Genomic DNA, 22,893 nt, shown 5'->3' on the forward strand with positions numbered 1-22,893 from the left:
GTCCTTGATATATTCCAAGACTCCAGTGCCATTCCCAGCTCCCTCTCCCACGCACGCCTCATTGGTCCATAGTCTCTGGGGGGTTGCCATCTAGTTAATATTTTACAAAGCAAAGAGACAGTGATCTCTCCCTCGCCCACTGAATTGAAAAAATCTTGAAGTTTGCCCCCCAATTGACCTGACAAGGAAGCCCCCGGTAGTGAGGCCATATAATGTTGTACTTGTCTTATGGCAAATCTATTGCCCCAGGAATCCCCCACCTTACTTAACAAGTCCGCAGTTGAGAGGGGCTGCCCATCTTCGCCCACCAGATGTGCCAAACATGTTACCCCCCGACTCACCCAATCAGCAAAATGTCTGCTCGACATCTCAGGCAAAAACTCACTATTCCCACAAATAGTAAGCTGATTCGTCACCGTCGGATCACCTCCAAGCCTGCTTACAAGCCTTCTCCACACCTCTCGAAGTGGTCTTAACATCACACTCTTATGTAATCTTTCTGGTATATTACCAGTTTTATGATGTAGCAATGAAAAAAGCCAGTAGGGTTCAAAATATGCCTTCTCCAGCGCAATTGGGGTATAAAGTTGTGTACCCAGGAACCAATCTCCTAGATGACGTAACTGACATGCCTGATTATATAGCGCTAGATCAGGCATTCCCATCCCACCGCGGCTCCAACTGCCAATCAGGTGGGAGAATCGAATCCGTGGTTTCCTACCTCTCCAACAGAAGTTCGACGCTAATGCATAGAACCTCTGAAGGTCTTTCCGATATAACCAGATTGGTATTGTCTGCAAGACATAGAGCCACTTTGGAAATAGTACCATCTTTATGAGATTTATTCTACCCAGCAGTGACAGTGGCAGATCCAGCCAACCCTGTAACACCTTCCTGGTCTCCTCCAGCAACCACTTAATATTTAACTCGTGTAAACGAAAAGTATCCATGGGTAACAAAATTCCTAAATATTTAAAAGAGGTTTGCACCCTTCTTAGAGGAAATTCTCCTCTCCAACATCTCCAGACCTCCTCTGACGAGGCCAAAGCCTCTGACTGGTCAAGATTTAACCGGAGCCCCGCATAGTCTCCATATTCAGAAACGATCTCCAATAATGCACTCAAAGATTCTTGCGGATTCGTCAAATGAACCAAAATATCATCGGCAAAAGCTGCCACCTTAAATGCTTCTTTTCCTATCTCCATTCCTGCTACTGCAGGCTGTCTCATTATGTCCCTTAATAAGGGGTCTAACGTTAGCACAAACAATAAGGGCGATAGAGGGCATCCTTGTCGCGTTCCTCTGCCTATTGCAAAGTCTGATGTTACAAACCCATTGACCAGTATGCGGGCCCTCGGTGTCGAGTATAATGCTTTAATCCCTGACAAAAATCTCCCTGAGAATCCGTATTTTCGAAGGACCGCGTATAAAAAATCCCAATGGACCCGATCGAACGCTTTTTCTGCGTCAAAGCTTATTAATACAGACTGTTTGTTCCCTCTATTGCTAGCTTCCAAGGAGGTCAACACTCTGCGGACATTTTTTGCGATTGTCTGTCCCTTTACAAACCCTACTTGGGCATCATGTATTAATTCCGGCAGAATCCTCGCTAATCTGTTCGCCATGATCTTAGCCATTAGTTTGACCTCAAAATTCAGGAGTGAAATAGGCCTATAAGATGCTGCTAATTCCGGGTCTCTTCCTTTCTTGGGGATTACAATAATACAGGCAGTGTTTAGATCTGGAGGCACCTTTTCTTGATCTATTAAAGTGTTGAACATTGCAGTTAAAGGGTCTATTATCTCTTCCCCCATTATTTTGTAAAATTCCACCCTGTAACCATCCACCCCCGGTGCTTTAAACAGCTGGCTTTGATTGATGGCCAGCAACACCTCCTCTGATGTGATGGGATTGTTGAGCTTCTGCTCCTCTTGTGGGGAAAGACTTGGCAGCTGTAACTGCTCTAAATACAGGTCCCCCGACAGACCTTCATCTGTTGGGATTCCATATAGCTCTTTATAATAGTTATAGAAGATCTCACTAATTCCTTGATCTGTGGAGACTCTTGTCCCCTGCCCTCCCTTCATAGTGAGAACCCTAGTTTTCCCTTGTTTAGTCGCTATCAACCGTGCCAACAGCCGCCCCCCTTTGTTGCCATGCTTATAAAGCTGATATTTGTAATAATTCTGCGATTTCACAGCTTTTTGATGAAGGGCTACATTTAATGCCGTTTGCAGGGATAGTAAATGTTGTTTATTCTCTAGGGAGGGCCGGCGACCATAGCATCTCCGAGCCTTGCACACTAGCTGACTAAGTCGTAATATTTCTTTAAGTCGGGCTTTACGTTTATGTGCCATATAGCTGATGATTTCTCCACGGAGTACTGCCTTGGCTGACTCCCAGTAGAGAATTGGATCATCAGCATGTATTTCATTATGTAATTTATAATCCCGCCAACTTTGAAGTATGGACGTCTTAAAAGTTGGGTCCCGATAGAGTTCTACTGGAAACGCCCATCTACCATATCCTCTTTGTTCCCCCCCAGGTGCCCAGCACATTTCCACCCAGGCATGATCCGAGATCACAGTGGCGCCTATAACCGAGCTCATCACTGAGCCAAAGAGCTGCTCTGAGATCCATGTACTCGGGATAGATGCGTATAATCCCTTCCCTGTGGGTCAAGTGTCTGCCAAACGTCTACCAGCCCCATCTGTCGACAGAGATTGGGCAGCCCCCTATTCTCCTGGTCAAGATTCTGCCTCCGGGCCCCTGTACTGTCCATCAAAGGATCCATCACTGTGTTGAAATCTCCGCCCAGTATCATAGGTAATGTGTTATGTCGTAACAATCTTAAGGTAAGCATCCTATAAAACTTCCTGTCATATTGGTTCGGGGCATATACATTTCCAAACAACACCGTTTGGCGGTTTATGGTAGCCTCACATATCAAAAATCTCCCTCCCGGGTCAGTGAATCGTACTTCCAATTTGTCTACTATCCCTTTTCTGAACAAGATGGCAACCCCTCCTTTTTTCCCCTGAGCCTCTGCAGAGACACATTCCCCCACCCACCAGGTACGTAATTTGGCATGCTCCACAGCTGATAAGTGGGTCTCCTGCAACAGAGCTATGTCTACTTTGTTTCTCTGCAAGTGTTGTAATATTTTAGTACGCTTAACGGGAGACGTGATCCCTCCTACATTCCACGTCACAACTCTCAGGGTTCCCAGTTCTCATGAGATACCAGTCCTTGAGATCTATACCTCTCTTGCCTAGAAGAGGGGTGTCCCAGCCACCACCCCTCTCCCTTTTCTAACATGCTCCATCTTCTTTCTTTCCAAAACCTTATTAAACGAAACCTCCAGGTCCCTGCATCCCCCCAGCCTCCAACCCCCCCACCCTCACCCCTACAACTCCCCTCCCCCCCACTAATCCCAACCCCCCTTTTGAACTTCCCCTGCCCCAAAACGGGACCATCACATGTAACGCCTCTTACCCCCTCACCCTCTTGTAAGCCATTACCACCTCAACCACCCAACCTTAATATTCCCTTACAGTTATAACAGAAATATATGAAGATAAAAAGGTGCTCACATAACCTATATATTAATAACTTGCAAATCACAAAACCTCTGCATCTGATTCCTCAGCAGATCTCCGCTGCTTTGTAGGGTAGCAACCACTTCTTTCGGGTATCTTGAAAGTCCTGCGTCCCCACCAGCAATCTCAGTCCGTCGGATTCCATATCTCTTAAACTATAGTCATCTCATCTGCTCCCCACAGAACTGATAGTCTATTCTCTTTGGCGAGGCCCAGTTGCAAACTCCTCATGTCTCTCAGTTTCCATGCTAACTCCCCCCAGGGGTGATCATATGATAGGTTTACTTTAATCAATGGTGGATTGCACTCTCTCTCTTAATGTATAAGCAATTGCTGAGTCTGCATATTGGAATCAACAGATAACATGCAGTATTCTGCTGCTATAACAGTCAGTAATAATCCAACTTCTAACAGTAACAATTTGTAATCCTTGCCCTGGAAGGCTGTTCGGTCTTCATCACTCCTTCATAGGTCATTTATAGATCCCATAGTATCTCATGTTCAGCGTTCCTCTAGCGAACTCAGAAAGGCTTGCGCTTGTTCCACGGCAGTGAAGGTTTTTATCTCCGCCTGATAAGTTACACGCAGTTTCGCCGGATACTGTAGGGCAAATCTAATCTTCTTTTCAAACAGCTTCGTGCAAATCGGGGAAAACTTCCTTCGTTGCATCGCCACTGCCGTAGAGTAGTCCTGAAAACAAAGCACTTTCTTGTTTCCATAGCGTAACTCCCGATCCTTCCTCAAGGCCTGCACTATAGCCTCTTTGTGTACGAAATTCAGCAAACGGCAGATCACCACTCGCGGCCTCGCATTGTCTGAGTGCTTGGGTCCCACCCGGTGCGCTCTTTCCACCTGAATGGCTCCGAGATCCTCCGGGAGTTGCAGCTGTTCTGATAGCCAGTTTTCTATAAAAGCTCTTAGGTTAGTAGTTTCTATAGCCTAAGGCAACCCCACGAATCTTAAATTGTTTCTACGAGACCTGTTCTCAAGGTCCTCCAGCTTCTCTTCGTATGCCTCCACTTGGGTTCTGAGTTTCTTATTGTCTTCCTCTATTTTTTGTACTTTATCCTCCAGGGCCCCGTGTCTCTGCTGAAATTCCGCCAACTCCTTGTTTAATTGTCCCAAGTTTTCCTGGACCAGAGATAGTTTGTTGTCAATGGGCCCCAGGCGCTTATCTAGCAGCGGCTCCATGGCGTTCGTCACCTCCGCTACCACCTCCGCCACCCACACCGAACTTACAGTGTGCGCGGGCGGGCTCGGCGGAGCCGCCATTTTCTCCTCGCCGCCTCGCGTCTTTTCTTTGTCTCTTCGAAGACTCTTTGCCGCCATAAGGTTTCGCTGCGTCTTGGTCAGCTTAAACTCTTCACCGTAAGTTCCTGTGCTGTAGGTGTAGATTTGGTGGTTCGTTGCAAGCTAATTCCCCAGTTTTTGAGGGTTTAGCGGGTAATCCGGCAGGAGCGGGAGTTTCAGCAGCCGCTCCTGTTCATGGCGTCACCATGCCATACTTTTTAATAAACCTTAAATAAACAGCTTTTAATTTTACATTGGGAGTCCCGAGTCTGTTCTTGAAGAGTCTGATCCAGTTACTCCTTGTTTTTTGGCTCAGGAGGATGGAACATATGTCCTCTCAACTTATGGAATTACATTGGCTCCCTGTTGACTATCGCATTAGGTATAAAGTTCTACTGTTGGTTTTTAAGGCATTGCATGATGATGCACCCATTGCTATTTCCCAAAGTTTGAAAATTTATCATCCGTCTAGAATGTTGAGGTCACCAGGAAAATGTCTTTTGAATGTTCTTCATTTCATCAGGTCTGCCTAGAGGAGGATCATGCACAAATGTTTTTTATAGCTGGACCTAAAGTGAAAGATCTTCCTCTAGAGTTAAGTTAGTTGTCGTCTTTGCCCATGTTTAAGAAACAGTTAAAAACATACTTGTTTCAGGAAGCTTTTTTTGAGAGCTAAGCCCCCAGCCCCAGTGTTTATAGTTTACAGTTGCACTCAAGCCTTCTTATCTTCTGCACACTTCTCTGAATCTGTGAAGAATAGTGTGATGGAATGTATTGGAAACTGCTGGTCCCCCTTAGGCACACTCCCTCACAGGGTCACCTTAAGAGGCCTAGCTCTACAGTATTCAAGCAGGAGGGCGTGGCTCAGTCCAGGGACATAAAAACCCAGGTAAGTGCAGAGTATTAATCAAACTTATATCCCTCATTATCCACTTGATCTAAGTGGGTTAAAAAGAAAAACATACACAAATCATAAAAACATATAATACAAATATCACATACAAATTACAAACTTACTGTGCCAAATTTATTAATTATCTTTAGCACAAGGTCTGAAGCTTAGCTTGCTGCTCATTCCTGTTTCTTCCTTTTATTGCCACAAGTATAAGGGCCTGCACCTTTTTTCTTTCTCTCATGAAGAGTAAGGGTAAAAATAATTAAAAACAAACAAAAAACACATAACTGAGGTGAAGGGTGCTGAAGAAAGAGTAAAGGGCTGTGCTGTTGACAAATGGGTATCAGCAGTCAGAGTTGCATGCGCATACATCCACACACATGCTGAAATGCTATTCTGTGCATATTATGCCCTGAACAGCATTCCATTATATGTGTGAATATATGCACATTCAATCTAACAAGTGCTAGTACAGTTTTTTTGTGCAGAGGACATAGTTGCCACTGGTGCAGACCCTTGTGTTCGTGTCCAGTGTGTTGTCCCAAGAAAGTGCATATTTTTGCACTTGGCCAATATGCTTACAGCGTTAGGGAGCAAAAATTTGCATTATGCTTTTGTTAGGAAACCATGTGCTGAGATATCACACATGGTAAGTGCATTGGCTTCTCTGTGACCAGTTCTATTTGATTACAGTTTAACGATTCAGTATTCTGTAATTCTGGCAATTGCAAGAAAGAAAATCTTTGTAGGCACAGGTAGGGTAGTGCAAAAATTTAAGAAACCAAAACATGAGCAATTAACAAACAGGAAAGAGATCTGGAGGTCATCAGAGTCAGCAGTAAGTGCGATAAAGCAGGTAGGACAACTGATAGTATACTTTGTGTGTCCATCCTACAGGCACCGAATCAGATAGTAAGACGGGTGGTGCTTGGATATATTAGTAGTACAAGACTGCCTCTTTAAAAGAAAGAGAGCATACAAAGGTTGAAGGTTTCAGACTGCCAGCCGTGTAGCGATATCTTTAAAGTCTGAGCACTACAGTACTAGCTGACAGTTTCCTGGCTTTGTTGTGTCCTATCTTGGTTTTATTCCTAGCTGTCTTTTTAAAATTTGCCCTAAATATGGGTGTTAAAAACTTAAATCAGTCAAGCTAAGCTCTCCACAAAAAGAATGTTCCACTCCATGTGGAGATTGAGGCATCTCAGGCAATTCCTCACAAGGGAGCTCTTCTGAACTCACTGGTTGGTCCTATCGCATATTGACTACTGCAGTGGAATTTATGCTGGTTGTCGTAATTTCATTCTGAAAACTCCAGACTGCTCAAAACACAGGTGCAAGGCTAATCTTAGGCAAATCACGCTTTGATCATGCTCAACCTCTCCGTTTTAATCTGCACTGGCTCCCCATTATAGACCGTATTACCTACAAAATCTGCTCATTGACTCACAAGATAATATATAGGGAAGCCCCTGCCTACATGCTCGATTTGATTGATCTACCATCAAGAAATGCTTCGGAGATTGCTCGATCCTTCCTTAATCTACATTACCCAAGCTGCAAGTCTGTTAATATAACTGCTGTTTTCATCTTCTTTCTCCTACATCAGCCGAAAGTCTTGGAACATCCTACCAAGGCATCTAAAAGTGATTGACGACCCCCAGCTATTTAAGAAATCCTTAAAAATATTTTTATTAGAGAAAGCTTATCCCCCCCAAATAATGCTCCGTCTTCACCTTCCTCATATTGCCTATACCCGTCTAGCCAATGTGTATTCTCATGTTCTTTCCCGTCCTGACTTTTGTGTCATTACCCTCCTTGCATTGTAACCTTTTGTAATATTGTAAGCCACATTGTGCTCGCTCTAGTGGGAAAATGTGGGGTATAAATGTGATAACTTGGAATAAATAATATGCATGTTATATTATGAGCCTCTTCCCCCGTTAAAGAAGCACTTAGCATTTTTATGGCCATATTGATGTAATACTGTAGAAACAAAACTGCATAGCTCTGACTGCTGGTATTGACCGCAAAACTCATCTACTCTGCCTGTATTCCCTTCCTGTTCCAGTACCTTTACTGCCGAACCTGCTTGCTGTCCAGTTTTACCTTCTTTCTTGCAACAACTGATCTTTCCCAGGCTTTCCTGAATTCATTCACTGAACTCTACTCCATTAATACAGTAACATAGTAAATGATGGCAGATAACGTTTACCTGTATGATCCATCTAGTCTGCCGGTAAGGTCACTCCATGCAGGTTATACTCATCTGCCATAGTTTAGAGTTGTATTTTTCACTCTGTGCATAATTATTCCCCTACGCAATACAACCTCTGGTTCTAGGGACTACCTTAGACTTCATCTTCCAGATTGCAAGAGAGCGTGTTATAAGTCAGTTCACTCTTTTGACTTTAGAATCCAGAGTGCTAAGTGGTGGAATTCACTGCCATTGGCAATCAAGGGTCAGCCTGATTACTTGGTATTTCGTAAAAGGCTGAAAACTCCTCTTTGAGAGGTTTCTATCCATTGATGGACTATCTTAGATTGCAACTGGCCATCAATGGTCTATATTTGATATTTTGTTTATGGCTTTGTAAACCTTGTCTGTTGTTTATTTACTGTTAGCCACATTGAACTCGAGTATGTTTGGGATATTGTGGGATATAAATATCAAAATAAATAAACCCTTTTTGTGAAGAAATATTTTCTAATGTGATTTCTAAGCCTACTCCCTTTTAGCCTTAAACAGTCCCATGTATTAAGAGATTTTCTTTCCACTAAAACCTGCATTATTCATACATTGTGGGTATCTGAATGTTTATCATATCCCCTCCTTTTATCTGATATGTGAATGTGTAATACCTCTTCTTTAATTTTCATCTGTCGTGGTTTAAGGTGAACACGTGAGAGAAATGGAGAGCTAGCAAGACACTTTCTTTGCTCTACTAGTTAAATTTTTAGAAACAAGATAAAAGGCAGCTTGTTTTCTTTGTGCAGAAGGGGTTTCTTTTTGCCACCTACCAATTTAAATTTTACTTGCAGTTTGCCGACACTTTTGTGATGCATTTGATTTTTGGATAGTGTCTTTACTTATATGTGCCATAGTATTCTGAATTGGAGGTGTACAAATAACTAAGAGCGTGTTTTGTTTTTTTGCAGTTGGTAAACACCGGTGAGAACTTGAGTAAAAGTCGAAAGATTCTACGCACTATGTCAAGAAAGTAAGTTTATGAAAGCTGTTTGGGTCACTGAAAGACAGTGACCTAGATGCTCAAAAGGTAATGCAGGTGTTAGGAGTGGTTAGCGCCAGAACTGTGTGCATGTTAAAGTCTATGGGGCTCATTTTCAAAGCACTTAGCCTCCCAAAGTTCCATAGAAACCTATGGAACTTAGCCTCCCAAAGTGCTTTGAAAATATGCCTCTATACCATCCATAAAACCCTCCAGCACGCGTGCTACTCTGTTGGCTGAAGATCAGCACAAATTGTATTTAAATGCATTGAAATGGATTCAGATCTGATGATTATGTATTCACTTCGATGCTCAGAAGATGGCGCAGAAAGTAATGCTGGCCTTAACACCGAAAACATACTGCCAGCTTGGGGATGGCTTTCGGATTTTGAGAAGAGGATTTCTTCTGCATTTTTCATGTTAAATTGCCAGTTTTTGGCTTCTTTAGAAAGGAGAAAGAAGCCCATGCAGCCTGTAGTGAGGAAAAAAAGCAAAACATGTCTGCGAGTCTAGGCAAAGCCGGGAGTAAGTGCCTGTTTTCCTGTGCTTTGATGTGAGCCTCTTAGGGGATTTAAACTGCAAAAAAACCCACATTTTTTTTGGGGGGGGGGGGGGGGTTTTTATATTTCATGGTGCAAGAGAAGGGTGCGCACTTCCTGTTTTTTGCCAGGCACATGCACACAGGAATTTTGCGGTAAGCCCGGTTCTTGTACACATGTGTAAGTCACATTCCTGCACCTTGCTTTCGCTTTACTAGTGCACATAAAATTTGCATCCCATTTGCTTTGGCATTGGGTGGGCTAGTTTTCAGCACTGTTCTTGCGCTACATAATGTGCCCTCTTGCCTGCACCGGAGGTTTTGAGAATCGGGTCCAGTATGAGCCTGAAGTAGAAGGGGGCAGGTTTGCTTGTTCTATAGTTCGCTCTTGGGAGTTGGTTATTCAACTGTGTTAATAGTAACTGCTTATTAGTAGCAGGGTTAGGAGTTAATATGTGGTACTTTTATGGTTAACTTTTGGTAATTCTTCATTAACAGTTAATGCAGAATGGAGTGGAACATCAATGTGGCAACATGGTTAACCCTATCTGAATAGATGTAGCTAACTGCATTGTGTTTTCTGCAAAACGTACCCCCAGTACAGGGCCTTTGCAGTTACTGTGTATTCCTAGTCTGAGCCATACCATTCTGAACAAGTGGCATTGTTATCTCTTCCTACCAGCAGATGGAGGTAGAGAGCTGATCTTTTCCAGTGAGCTCACCTGAATAACCTGCTGTTGCTTAGCAGAGTTGCCAACTCCATGCTTTTCGCACAGAATTGGGCAGCTCTTTGAAACTCACCATGAGCAGTTTCCTATGGTTGTGGTTTCCTTTTTTTTGCATGTTTTGCTGTGCCATCTATACCACCACCCCCCAACACTCCACTGGGTGAGGCATAGGCTCAGTCCTGCAGGACCTTGCCAGAGAGTGCAGGTCCCTATCCCCCTCCCCTCTTTGCCCATACACCCTGTTTGGGTGTTTTTCCCCTTGGCTCCCAGGATCGGAAAAAAATCCTATTGACTTGCGTGGTCTAGCTTTATTAGGGAAATAAAGCTAATTGAGTTTAAAAAAAAAAAAAAAACTTAGCGCACAACCCAGTGAGTGGGGAACGGCAGGGATGCCAAGGCCGCAGGCCGAAATCGGCTCAAGCGGTAAGGCAGGCCTGCCAGCAGATGTGCAATCTGCAAGAGCTAGCAACTTAGTACAACTGCCAGCTCTGTCTGCTTCTCCTGCGATGAGTCATTTCCAGCGTTTGAAACCAAATCCTGTGGGGGGGGGAAGGCCACTTGGGCCACTTCTCAGCTTCCCTACATGGAGGCATGTGGTCCCAATGTAATCGGCAGGCATGGCGGCCATTTTGAATCCTTTATTTCTCTCCTGCTACTGCTTATGAACAGCAGGAGAGTTCTCAGCTCCCATCAGAGCTTGGAGGGGTGGGGAGCATCTCTCTTCTGCCCACCCCCAGGTCCGCCTGCAAGGGTTGTCTCCTGGCTGTTTGGCTCCAGAGCTTAACCCAAATGGCTAAGCGAGCCCTGTAGGAAGAGGCCCAATTCCAGGGGCCAAGCACCCAGGGAGAATTGGAGAGCTTCTGATGCCACCATCTGATTAACGAGAGAAAGATCTGTTTTTAGTAGTCGTAGAGACAAAACCTGAAGCACATACAATCAACTAGGGAAGGCCACTGTACGATACAGGCTCACACCGATCTGATAGGAAGAGTGGTAACGCAGACCAGCTCTCCAGCTGCCTTCTTTGTAGAGTCCAGGCAGAACCCCCGTGTTAAGTGAATACAACATTTAGTAGAATAGGGCAACTGTATCACTGGTTTACCCAGTGAAAGGGAAAGTCCCTCCTACAGCCCTGCTCTACTGGTACCTCTGTACCCAAGGCCTCTGATTTAGAAAGATTTAATTTAAAACCAGCATAGTCCTCCCCATTTCTGTAAGTGTCAAGCGATGCTAGAAAGGAGACTTGGGGATCAACCAGATGATCCAACAGATCATCCGCAAAGTCTGCAATTTTAAATACCTCACCCCTCTCTCCTGTTCCTTCCAGGTTAGCTAAAATATCTCATATTAAGGGGTCTAAAGTCAGCACAAATATAGGTGACATTTGTCAGCCTTGTCAGGTCCCTCTTCGGATATCAAAATCTTCTGGTAGACTCCCATTTACCCACACCCTGGCGTTTGGGGAAGAATGTAGTGTGTGAATGGCTTGTAGAAATGACCCCTCAAACCTATAATGTTGTAATACAGTGTACAGGAAATCCCATTTTACTCTATCAAATGCCTTCTTGGCGTCAAAACTAATTAAGTATGGCATTCTAGTCCATTCTTTAGGAAGATATTGACATAGGGATATATGTAAAATTTTTAAGGAATACTGTCGGCATGTTTAACCCTTCCCACTGTATCCTTGAGTCTGACAATTCTCCAAGGGCCTTCATGGGATGAGACCAACTTAGTCAGCCACTTATCCCCTTTGTTGCTGTATTTAAAGAGTTGATATTTATAATAAGAAAGGGACTTCTTGGCTCTCTGGTGTAGCAGTTTGTTCAGTTTGGTCTGCAAAGTTAATACAGTTTGTTAAGCTCAGTGGCATTAGCTCCATCTGTTTGAGGTGCCAAACGAATCTGTTTTTCAAATTGTATAATTTCCCTGTCTCTGGATTAAAAAAAAAAATAAGAACAGCTAAAAATATCCCCATGTAGAACTGCTTTCACTGTTTCCCAAAAAAAGAACAGAGTCATTTTTATGGTCTGAATTAGTGGCACTATAATCCTTCCAACATTTTAATATATAGGCATGAAAACGCTCATTCCTATACATATATAAGGAACTGCCCTTTTTCATCATTGGCAGCAATTCAATCCACCCATATCATGGCATGATCGGATATCTTGCAGGGGCTGATCTCTGCGTTGTGGACAGGTCATTAACCTATTAGATAGCAGTAGATTGTCTATAAGTGATTGCCAAGGGCCCAGGAAAAATGGGTATAATCCCTTTCAGATGGATACAAAATCCTCCAGATATATAGAAGGTCCTGGAAATGACATGTTTGAGAAAGACCCTATTGAGATTCAATTTATCTTGGCGGGGATTTTGGGATTTATTAATATAATAGTAAGATCAAAAATATTACTTTTATTGAAGCATCCAAAGCTGATAGTTCAGTGACCAGACGTGGCCATGTTTCAGCAAACAATGCCTCCGTCAGGAGTTCAGTTCATCTTTTTGGATATGATAAAGCATCAGTTGTTTATAATTATAATGACAATATCATTAAAAGATCATAAGGCACAAAAATAGCAAGCTTTTCCACGGAGGCAACTATTTTTGTGCTTGATTATCTTTTAACGATCTTGTCATCATTATATACAATTGTTTCTTTACGTTATCCAAAAAGACGAATTGGATCCCTGATGCAGGCTTTTTTACTGAAACACAGCTGTGTTGGGTCATTGGATCTATCAGCTTTGGAAACTTCAATAAAGTATTTTCGTGTGGAACTCTGGTTTTCTCAGACATATCCCCGAGTAAACCCTGCTTTGCTTTGTGTTCTCAATTGATGAAACAAACAACTTTTTCAATATCTGTTTTTGTTTTTCATTTTTACACTAAAACAAATGGTAAATTATGTGTAACATCAGTAGGGACTCAAATATGTGTTGTCTATATTATGTACAGTGTAAAAAGAAAAAAAAACGTACTCGAGGCTACAGATTTAGCTGCTTTTTTTTTTTTTTCCTTGCAGAATTATGACAAACAAGCTGCTCTTGTCCTTTGTTATTCTCTTGGAGCTCGCCATTTTGGGAGGCGTGGTTTATTACAAGTTCTTTCGTAAGAGCTGAGTTTCCTTGGTGTTCTAATTTCTCTTGTGACACTTCCAATTGTGCCAAAGAACATGGTTTCACTTTGAATGCCCCTAATGAAGGTAAAGGCTGCAAAAGAAACTGGAGGAACAAACGGGCCATCTGTGAAGACCTAGCGCATGTGTTGGACCAAGGGCTTGGTCACAGACTTCTGAAACCATAGGAAGGCCTTCTGTAGATAGTGTGCAAACAATCTCGTTTATTACTCATTTAAATATCCCTAGAACTTATTCTCTAGTAATTCTATGCAAAATTAATAAAACCTAATTCGTACAGCAGATATTGGTCAAGAAACAGTACAGTTTAGTCTTTTTAAAACAAAAATACCCCTGCAATAATTGAACGCACGACGTTCTCTTCAAACAGTATTGACACAGCCAATTGTAATATTTCTCCATGCGCGTGCTGGCTCGGAGCTCTGGAACGCATGGTGTGAAACATGCCGGCATGGCTTCTAAAGCCTCACTTCCTCTTCCCGGTCCGAATCGTACGTAGCATCAGGAGTGGGGAGTTCATCGATGACAACGTGTGCACCTTCTCTTGTCTGGCCAAGGCAGGATGCAATGACATCCACTGCTAACCTGCTGGTGGCATTTGCATCTGCTGCTGTGGCTCCCAGCAGAGGGTTTACTTCAACCATATCGATGGCAGAGAGCATTCCTGGAAAAGACAATAAAATAATAGAATACAGCAGAAAGTTGCTTATCCTTTTCCCAAATGAATTTTCTTATGAAAGATCTTTGGGTTTGTGTAAGAAACAATTGTGCAGTACTGATGTGTGAACTGACCAGCTAATCTGCTATAGTGTACAGTATTCAGCCAGATGTTGGAGCTAGTGTGATGGCTGAGCGCTGTCAAGCGGGAGGACCTAGTGAAGTATCTGAGTTAGGTCTTTAGTGTCCTGGGGAAAGAGGAGTAAGTATCAGCCATCATACAATTAGCTAATATAAACTGTGTGATTCAATACACATGAACGAAAGCATGATACTCTTAAATGCATTCTTTGTGTAGGTGTACGGTCTGTGTGAAGTTGCGAGGTGTACATGTATATAAAACATATCCATACATGTAGAAAGTTACAGCTATGTCAAAGCAGATGTAACTTTCTGTTGGAGAATTTGTGTGTTACTGGGGATTATTCTAGAAGCCTGTTTTATAAAAGCACATAATTAAAGAGGTGCATTTAAAAACATTTTAGTAGGTGCCCTGTTAGAATCACTCACATGGGTCCATATCTAGGACCTATGATTGCAGGGTTGCAGAAGGTGTTCCAGTACATGGCCTTGGCTGAGAACCAGGGCTGCCGAGAGACTGGGTCGGGCCCGGGGCAAGGCTGCTCCCGCCGCAACTCCCCCCTCCCCCCCCCCTGTCCGCCACCGGGCTGGGCCCCCTGCATTGAAATCACAGCGCCTCTCATCTCCATGTGAAAGGGCTGCAGGCAGCAGCAGATCGCCTGCCTCCCTTCAGGCCTCCTTCCCTCCCTGTGTCTGCTGCCTCGCGGAAGTTACATCAGATGAGGGCGGGACACAGGGAGGGAAGGAGGCCCGAAGGGAGGCGATCTGCTGCTGCCTGTAGCGCTTTCACACGGAGGTGAGAGGCGCTGTGATTTCAAAGCAGGGGACCCGGCCCGGTGGCAGACGGTCAACGACAGAGGGTGGGTGGGACTGCGGCACCGGGCCCCCCCCCCTTTCGGCGGCCCTGCTGAGAACCACAGCAGCAGTAACTGGACTAAGTGATTTGGGAGGGAAAATAGAAAGAGGAGAATAGTCTCCAGGTGGTGTGAATGGAAGCATTAATTAACTTGACTTTACTAGAAGCCAGTGATTCCAGTGAGGATTGTTCAGCACACTACTGTAATTTTGAAGTTGTTAATAAAACACACTGCAGCTGAAGTTTAAAATGTGACAAAAAGAGCGTTGCTTGGTTTTGTTTACTACAGTGAGCTATGGTGCTAGTTTTAATGAGTTCCTTATTAATCAGAGTGACCTAAATGTATTTACAAAATGGGGTAATTCTATAAAAGCATTTTGTGTGGATAGGCCTTGAGACATGTAAAAAGTCTCTTTCAAAATTAGCTCATACCTATACACTTGTAGGTGTGTGTGGGGGAGGAGTTTGGGCGGACGGACGTATACACTGCAACTGCATTTAGTTACACCTGCTCCCAAGCTGCTGGTAATGTATGCGGCCACATTGTAGCCACAAGTTTGGCAGATTTTTGTGTTAGTATTTTATAAAGACACATAGGTGCTTAATGGCGCTCATTTTCAAAGCACATAGACTTAGTTATGTGGAGGTGTATTTTCAAAGCACTTGGGCTGCGATGTTCAAAACTCTGGTGCTATTCCAAACAGCGCCAGAGTTTTACCGCTGCATCAGTGCAGAAAAACAACTCCCTCATGCTCAATGCTAATTAGATGCAAATTTAAGCACAGTCATAGCGTTGCACATGAGGGGCTTTAAGGGGAGGATGTGATGCCTGGCTCATGTGCTCATAAGTTGTGTATTAAGCATCACTTTTTAGTGCATGCCTAGGACACCACCTGTTACTGTCAGTCGTGGTGGTCCGGTAGACTCCAGGACCACCCCCTCCACACACAAATGCTAAAACCATGGTGGTCCAGTGGGACCCCTGTCAAGGAACCCCCCCCCCCCCCCCCAAGACATCCACTCCTGAGCCCTCGTACCTGGAAGAGAGGAGGAATGCAGTCCTAATCTCTCCTCCCACTGGGCGCATCTCAAAATGGCGGCACCCAGCCATGCCCTGTGCAACCTGGGATGCACTGGGTGGGGCGTAACCATCAGGACACACCGTGCAGGGCTGGGCGCCAGCATTTTGAGACATGCCCAGCAGGAGGAAGGACTGTGTCCCTCCGCTCTTCTAGGTATGAGGGTTTTGGGGGGGGGGGGGGGGGGGGGTCACTGCTTGGCCACCGGGGAATGTCTTGTGGGGGATCCTTGACAGGGGTCCCACTGGACCCACCAGGGTTTTAGCATTTGTGGGGGGTCCAGGGGTCTACCAGATCACCATGGCAGAGAGGTCATCCCCCTTCCCACGGCTCAGCCAAACCCTAACACCTCCAAGCTAGCGTAGGGTTTGCACAACAGGAGCGCCCGCTGAGCATTGGGGAGGAATGGGAGATGAGCTCTCTTGCAAGTATTTGCATGCTCATTGCACTCAGAGCCAGCAAGCGCGTTGCTTCATGTGCTCGCCGGCTCTGAGCAGTTGGTGGTAGCAAATGTGGCCACTAGTCCAGCACTAATGGACTCTAACGCCTGTATTTGCTTTTCAGCATTGGGACATTAGACGTAGAAAATTACATAGTAACTTTGTAAGTGTATGTGCTTTGAAAATTAGCCTCTGTATGTCTTTATAAAATAACCTCAAAATAGGTGCCTACTTGTGCCCCCCCCCCCCCCCGGCCAAATCACCTCTTGTAAAATTATCCTCCGTGTGTTCAGTTTAATTTATACCTGATTTGTTTACAGGAATGCTTCTTAACTCTCTCCTGGAGGCACACCTACTAGTCTGGTTTTCAGGCTTACCACCATGAATATTCATGCAAGAGATTTGCATACAACAGGTGTCCAATACATGTAGATTTATCTCATGCCTATTCATGGTGTAATCCTGAACACCTGAGTAGCTAATAGAGAGTTGCATGGGGACAGTAATCTTACCCGTCCCCCTGGAATCTAACCTGTACTCGCCCGTCCCCTCTGGAATCTAACCTGTCCCCACCCATCCCCGCAAGAATTTAATAGTACCTAAGATTCTGGTTGGCTCTCTGTCTCTCTCTGGGTTCGAGTCATAGCACTGCAGGCAAGGAAGGAATGGAAGTTGGAGCTTGGAACACCCTGGCGTGCACAGGTAAGACGCATCTGTGATTCGCTGGCACTGTGTGCTGAGAGGTCACCACATGCATGCGCCAGTAGCTCAGGTGACCTCTGAGTCTCATGACTGTGTCAGAGCTGAGGCCTGCACATCAGCCCAGGAGCAGAGAGGATTAATGAAAGACTTTCCACAACCAAACTGTTAAAGCAAGGAGGAGGAGGAGTCAGCACTCAAAGAACTTGGTGCTTGGTAGGTGAGAGGTTGGCACAGGTGCAGCTTACACTTCCACAGGAACGCTGCAGGAGCTGCATCTGTCTCTATGGGAACCCTGAAGCTCTGGAGGGGATTCCTGTGAACCCCATTTCCGTGCAGGTCGCTAGTAGTTAGGTGTGTCTCCAGGAGAAGATTGAGAAGCACTGACTTACATCTTTATAGTTCTACTCAATGAGTTCTTAACCCAAGCAGTCATGCTTTCAGGATATCCATAGTGAATATGCATGAAATAAATTTGCATACACTGCCTCCACTGTATACAGATCTGTTTCATGCATATTCATTGTGAATGGCTGGGTGTGGCCTGAGGATTGGGTTAAGAACCACTGATCTCATGTATGGCCTGTAATCTTGTTAAATTCAGATTCTTAACAATTTTCCTTAGTTGAGGGGTACTGAAATGCAGTGTGTAATAGGGTCAATGGAATTCTTAAAATTCTTTGATAACAAACTAGTTGTAAAACTGCTGTTTCTTTTTGTTCTTTCTTTCCTACTGATATGCAAACCCTCTAGTGCTGCACTGGTTCAGTTTACCTGTGTTGTGGATTTCCTCTGTTATGTATATGCCCTCTCTATATGATAATCCTCCCAGAACAGGAGTTCCTGTTGCTGGAGCCAATGTGGGATCAAAGGCATCAATGTCAAAGCTCAGATGAATTGGTCTTTTTGTTCTAAAGAAAGGTGAAACAAACCAACAACAAAAAACCATTAGTTTTCTCCTATCTTGCATCTTGCTATCTAGCCAGAGTTCTGTGCATTTTATACAAGCAGTATCACTTATTGTAGAGTTATTAGAAAAATTGTGATTTAATGTATCCCTCCTTTCTACCGAGCGCTGCGTACGACTGGTAGCGCTATAGAAATGATTGATAGTAGTATGGTTAAAGTGCAAATAAATTTTGCCACCTTGTATTGTTCTTAGTGGAGGGTTAAAACTCCCCCACCCTATCCTATGTGAAATGTGAAAAGTTTCCTTGTCCATCACTCCCTCTGGTAACACAACACAGTCTTTTGCAAAACCCTTACTCTTTTCAACAAGGACACAGTGTTGCTGCACCCCTTACCTCACACATGCAGGATTTTACAAGGATTACCCTCATACCACCACATATGGAATAGGCAATAGAACAGGGTGGACCAGGAACCATAGCCCTACCAATTTTTTGCCTTGCAAGTTGCACAGTATTAGCAATAGTGGTGGCAGGGACAGAGCTTGGTTCATTTGACCCTCCCAAACAAACAGATGGTCTGTTGCCCCTGACATAGTGGGGGTGGGCAGTTGGCATTTGCATTCACAAAAAAAAAAATACTGCCCGTTTTGTAGGAGAAAGAAAGTAGATAGTGAAATTAAGCAGAGTACCCTTGTAGAAAGCACAGATTGAGGAGAAGTTTCAAGTTGTGTAACTTTTTCAGGCATTTGGTATAACCTTTTTAGTTTCCTTTAGAAGCCCTAAAACAGAAGAGGACCCTAGTGCTTTTTGTGGATAGTATTGCAGGAATAGACGTTACTGATTCCTACTGTTAGTACACGACAATGGAAACTCTGAAGGAAGAGAGTTATCGAGGATACTTCTCTGTGTTGTCTTGCAATGGTAAGCTACAGGTAAAATGACAAAACCTACTGCTAAGTTGCAAATAAGCGGAGTGCAAATGACAGGGTGATATAATGTCCCCATGTTGGTGCTTCAGAGGAAGCTGCCAATTTGTTATGAGAGTCTGTGATTGCTTCTGTTTATACACATATGTCTAAACAGACCAGCTAGTCTCTTCCCGTATCACTGGCCGTCCATCAGTCAGCAGCTGCCCAAGCTGTAGTTTGAGGCAGTGATGCCTAGTCAGGAGTTAATTTCTGGGGGAAATGGCCTGGAATGCAGTTCCACTGCTTCTTTTCAGACTCTAGAGTAGAGAGCTGCATGGGGAATGCTGGAATTGCCATGGAAATCCTGTGGGAGTGTAGTCAAAATCTCTGGTGATTCCAGAATGAGTCTTGCAATGCACTCAGAAAGGCAAATGGAGCACATAATGAGGCTTGGAATCAGGGGCGTAGCCACGGGTGGGCCTAGGCCCACCCAGCAGCGGAGCGGAGGGAGGAGGCAGCGCTGATCCTGCATCTGCCTCCTCTCTGACGGCAGCGCTTCCCAGATGCTGCCTCCGCCGCCATGATATACCTCCTCCCTCTGTCTCACTCAACAGCAGCGGTAGCGTCGTGATTCAAACACGCTGCCTCCTGCTTCTAACCCAGAAGCAGAGGAGACGCTTCCGGGTTAGAAGCAGGAGGTAGCGTGTTTGAATCGCTACCGCTGCTGTTGAGAGTGAGACAGAGGAGGAGGTAGATCATGGCGGCGGTAGGCAGCGTCTGGGAAGTGCTGCCATCAGAGAGAGGGTTGGCAGGTGGAATGTGAGGGAAGGATGCATGGGGGTGAAGGAGAATCGCTGGACACATGGATGGGAGCGGGAGGGGAGAGAGGAGAGTCACGGGATGGATGGATGGAGGTGGGGGTCAGGGGAGAGAGAATTGCTGGGGATGGAGGTGGGGGGCAGGGGAGAGAGGAGAATTTCTGGGGATGATGGATGGAGGTGGGGGCAAGGGAGAGAGGAGAATTTCTGGGGATGGATGGAGGTGGGGGTCAGGGGAGAGGAGAATTGCTGAGGACGATGGATGGAGGTGGGGGGCAGGAGAGAGGAGAATTGCTGGGGATGGATGGATGGAGGTGGGGGCAGGGGAGAGAGGAGAATTGCTGGGGATGGATGGATGGAGGTGGGGGGCAGGGGAGAGAGGAGAATTGCTGGGGATGGATGGATGGAGGTGGGGGCAGGGGAGAGGAGAATTGCTGGGAATGGATGGATGGAGGGGACAGGGGCAAGAACAGAATTGCTGGGGATGGATGGATAGGGGCATGGAAGAGAAGAGAATTGCTGGGGATGGATGGAGGGGAGAGGAGAGTTGCTGGACATGGGTGGGTGGATGGAGGGGAGGGAAGAGGAGAGAGGAAGGTTGCTGGACATGGGTGGATGGAGGGGAGGGCAGGGGGCAGAGGAGGGTTGCTGGACATGGATGGATGGATGGAGGGAAGGGCAGGAGAGAGGAGGCTGCTGGATATGGATGGAGGAGAGGGAAGGGAGAGAGAAGAAATGCTGGACATGGATGGAGGGGAGGGAAGAGTGAGGAAAGAGATGAGATGAGGGAAAAGGAAGAGAGGAGAAAATTGCACATGGATGAAGAAAATAGGCAGAAGCTGGATCCACTGGACAGTCAAGTCTGCGGAGGACCCAGAGCAAGAAATGAAGAAGAAAGGCGGAAAGTAAAGAAATAAATGGAAAGGAAGCCCTGGAAACGGAGTAAAGAGGACAGATAGCAGGAGAATCAGATACTGGGCCAGTATGATCAGAAAAACAAAGTCACCAGACAGCAAAGGTAGAAAAAAATCATTTTATTTTCATTATAATGATTGGACCATGTCCACTTTGAGAATCAGGTGCTCAACATTAAAAGTTTTATTTACTTATTTATGGCATTTTATCCCACATTAAACATGAATTAGATTGGAACCTGGGATCATTTAATGTTTTTTTCCTGGAGAGAGTAATGCATTGCCTCCTCCACCCCCCCAGGCTGTCTCCCCGGCTATAGCCAGCTCTGCAATTTTGAAGGGAGGTGGACAGGGGGGGGGGGGGGGGGCGCAGAGGTTGACGGGGAGAGAGCCTGTTGTTAAACATTTACCAGCACACCACTGTCTAGTGCCCACCCATCCAACCTGTTGGCCCACCCAAAAATTGACTCCTGGCTACGCCACTGCTTGGAATGCACTGAAAGAGGCAATTGGAGCACCAGAATGAGGCTTGGAATGCCCAGAGAGGCAGCTGGGACACCAGAGTGAGGCTTGGAACACTGCTTGAATAGTGAATACCATACAAAAAAAACAAGGGAGGCTGTTGGGGTTGGGAGGAAACAGAGGGCTGTGAGCAAGTAAATAATAGTGTCAATTCTTGCAGGTATGGGTGGGGATGGAGGAGATTAATTGTGGGAACGGAATGGATCTTAGCGGGTATGGGTTAGAATGGCAATGGGTGGGGATGGGTAAAATTTCTGTCTCCATGCAACTCTCTACTCCACAGTAGGGTTACCATATGTCTGATTTTACCCGGACATGTCCTGTTTTTCAGGACATAGCTGGGCATCTGAATGGGTCTTGCTAGCCTGCCCGTTTGGATTTGTGGACAAACAGGCAAGCTGGTGAGTGGAAGGACAGGTGGGCCTCAGGGTGTCCTGTCCTCCCCCCCCCCCCTCCTTTACTTATTGTAGTGACCTCTTTGGGGCAGGAAAGAGCCCCCTCTTTGTTGTACAGCGTGGCTGCAGACTGTCTAGCTCCCAGCACCGCTTCAAAATGGCTGCTGAGAGTTCAAGCAGTGGCTTTGTGAGGTAGTGAATGGAGTCATGTGGGTAGAGGGAAGCTGGAAAATTGGGGAGTAGAATATACATTGGGGGAGAGAGGGAATCTGGCTTTCTTTGGAAGGATCAAAGTGACAGGGGGGCGGGCTGTGATGGGGTGGGGCACGTTGCCTCTTTTTCTGTAGAGCAAATATGGTAACTCTACACGTTATGTTACTATGTATGATACACCAGAGCCAAAGCAGCAGTGGTGTTAATTCCATGCAGCTGCAGGGAAGGGGGGGGGGGGGGGGTGAGCCCGGAGCAGAGCAAAGGACAATCACTCTACTCCAGTGCTTATTAATCATTTTATGGCTGTGACAGCACAATTATGACCAAATAAAATTGTGTAACCCTCTGGAGGTGCAGAATCATAGGCCCACTCCTGGTTGTGACTCCATTTGGGAAGCTCTGCTTTACCCCCTAATCCAGCCCCATTTCTCCTGTTGCTCCTGCCTGCCCCCACCCCAGCTACTTCCTTTTAAGCCCTGTGTCTAGTAGTGAATTGCTTTGGAATCTACACAGCAGACTATTTCATGTTGGAGTGTAGTAACTGCCTAGAATCTCTAGAATGATTTTAATAAGTTTATATTATAAATGCATACCTGCTCAAAAGCTGTTCAAAAGTTCTCTCCATGACTTTCTGGATGCCAAGCTGATCGATATCCCTCATGGAAAAGTATGGGATGTTATAGTTCTTCAGAATGTAACTATTTTAAATTAAAGAAAAGTAGATGTTGATTTTTTGATCAGTTTTTTTTTCTTCCAGCTCAGTTGGAACTAGGCCTCAGATGCTGCTGCTGCTGCCATTAACATTCATTTGCAATGCCTCTCTATCATAGCTAGTCTGCTCGTTTGAGAGCAGACTATATTAAGGTCTGCTATAGCCCATTTGAGAGCACTATACCAAGGTTTTCTACAGCAAATTGCAAG

General features: G+C 45.2%; 2 protein-coding genes across 2 annotated transcripts in view; one reads left to right on the forward strand and one right to left on the reverse strand.

The window, feature by feature from the left end:
• Positions 1-13,701, forward strand: part of VTI1B (vesicle transport through interaction with t-SNAREs 1B) — a 36,526-nt gene extending 22,825 nt beyond the window's left edge. The window contains exons 5-6 of the mRNA XM_030215530.1: positions 8,941-9,002; positions 13,306-13,701. Coding sequence (XP_030071390.1) covers positions 8,941-9,002; positions 13,306-13,402 — 159 coding nt within the window. The 3' untranslated portion in view covers positions 13,403-13,701. The remainder of the gene's footprint in view (positions 1-8,940; positions 9,003-13,305) is intronic.
• Positions 13,608-22,893, reverse strand: part of ARG2 (arginase 2) — a 49,949-nt gene continuing 40,663 nt past the window's right edge. Inside the window, 3 exon segments of the mRNA XM_030215529.1 lie at positions 13,608-14,083; positions 18,066-18,202; positions 22,566-22,670. Coding sequence (XP_030071389.1) covers positions 13,878-14,083; positions 18,066-18,202; positions 22,566-22,670 — 448 coding nt within the window. The 3' untranslated portion in view covers positions 13,608-13,877.

Source organism: Microcaecilia unicolor, chromosome 9 (genome assembly GCF_901765095.1).
Source record: "Microcaecilia unicolor chromosome 9, aMicUni1.1, whole genome shotgun sequence".
NCBI lineage: Eukaryota > Metazoa > Chordata > Amphibia > Gymnophiona > Siphonopidae > Microcaecilia > Microcaecilia unicolor.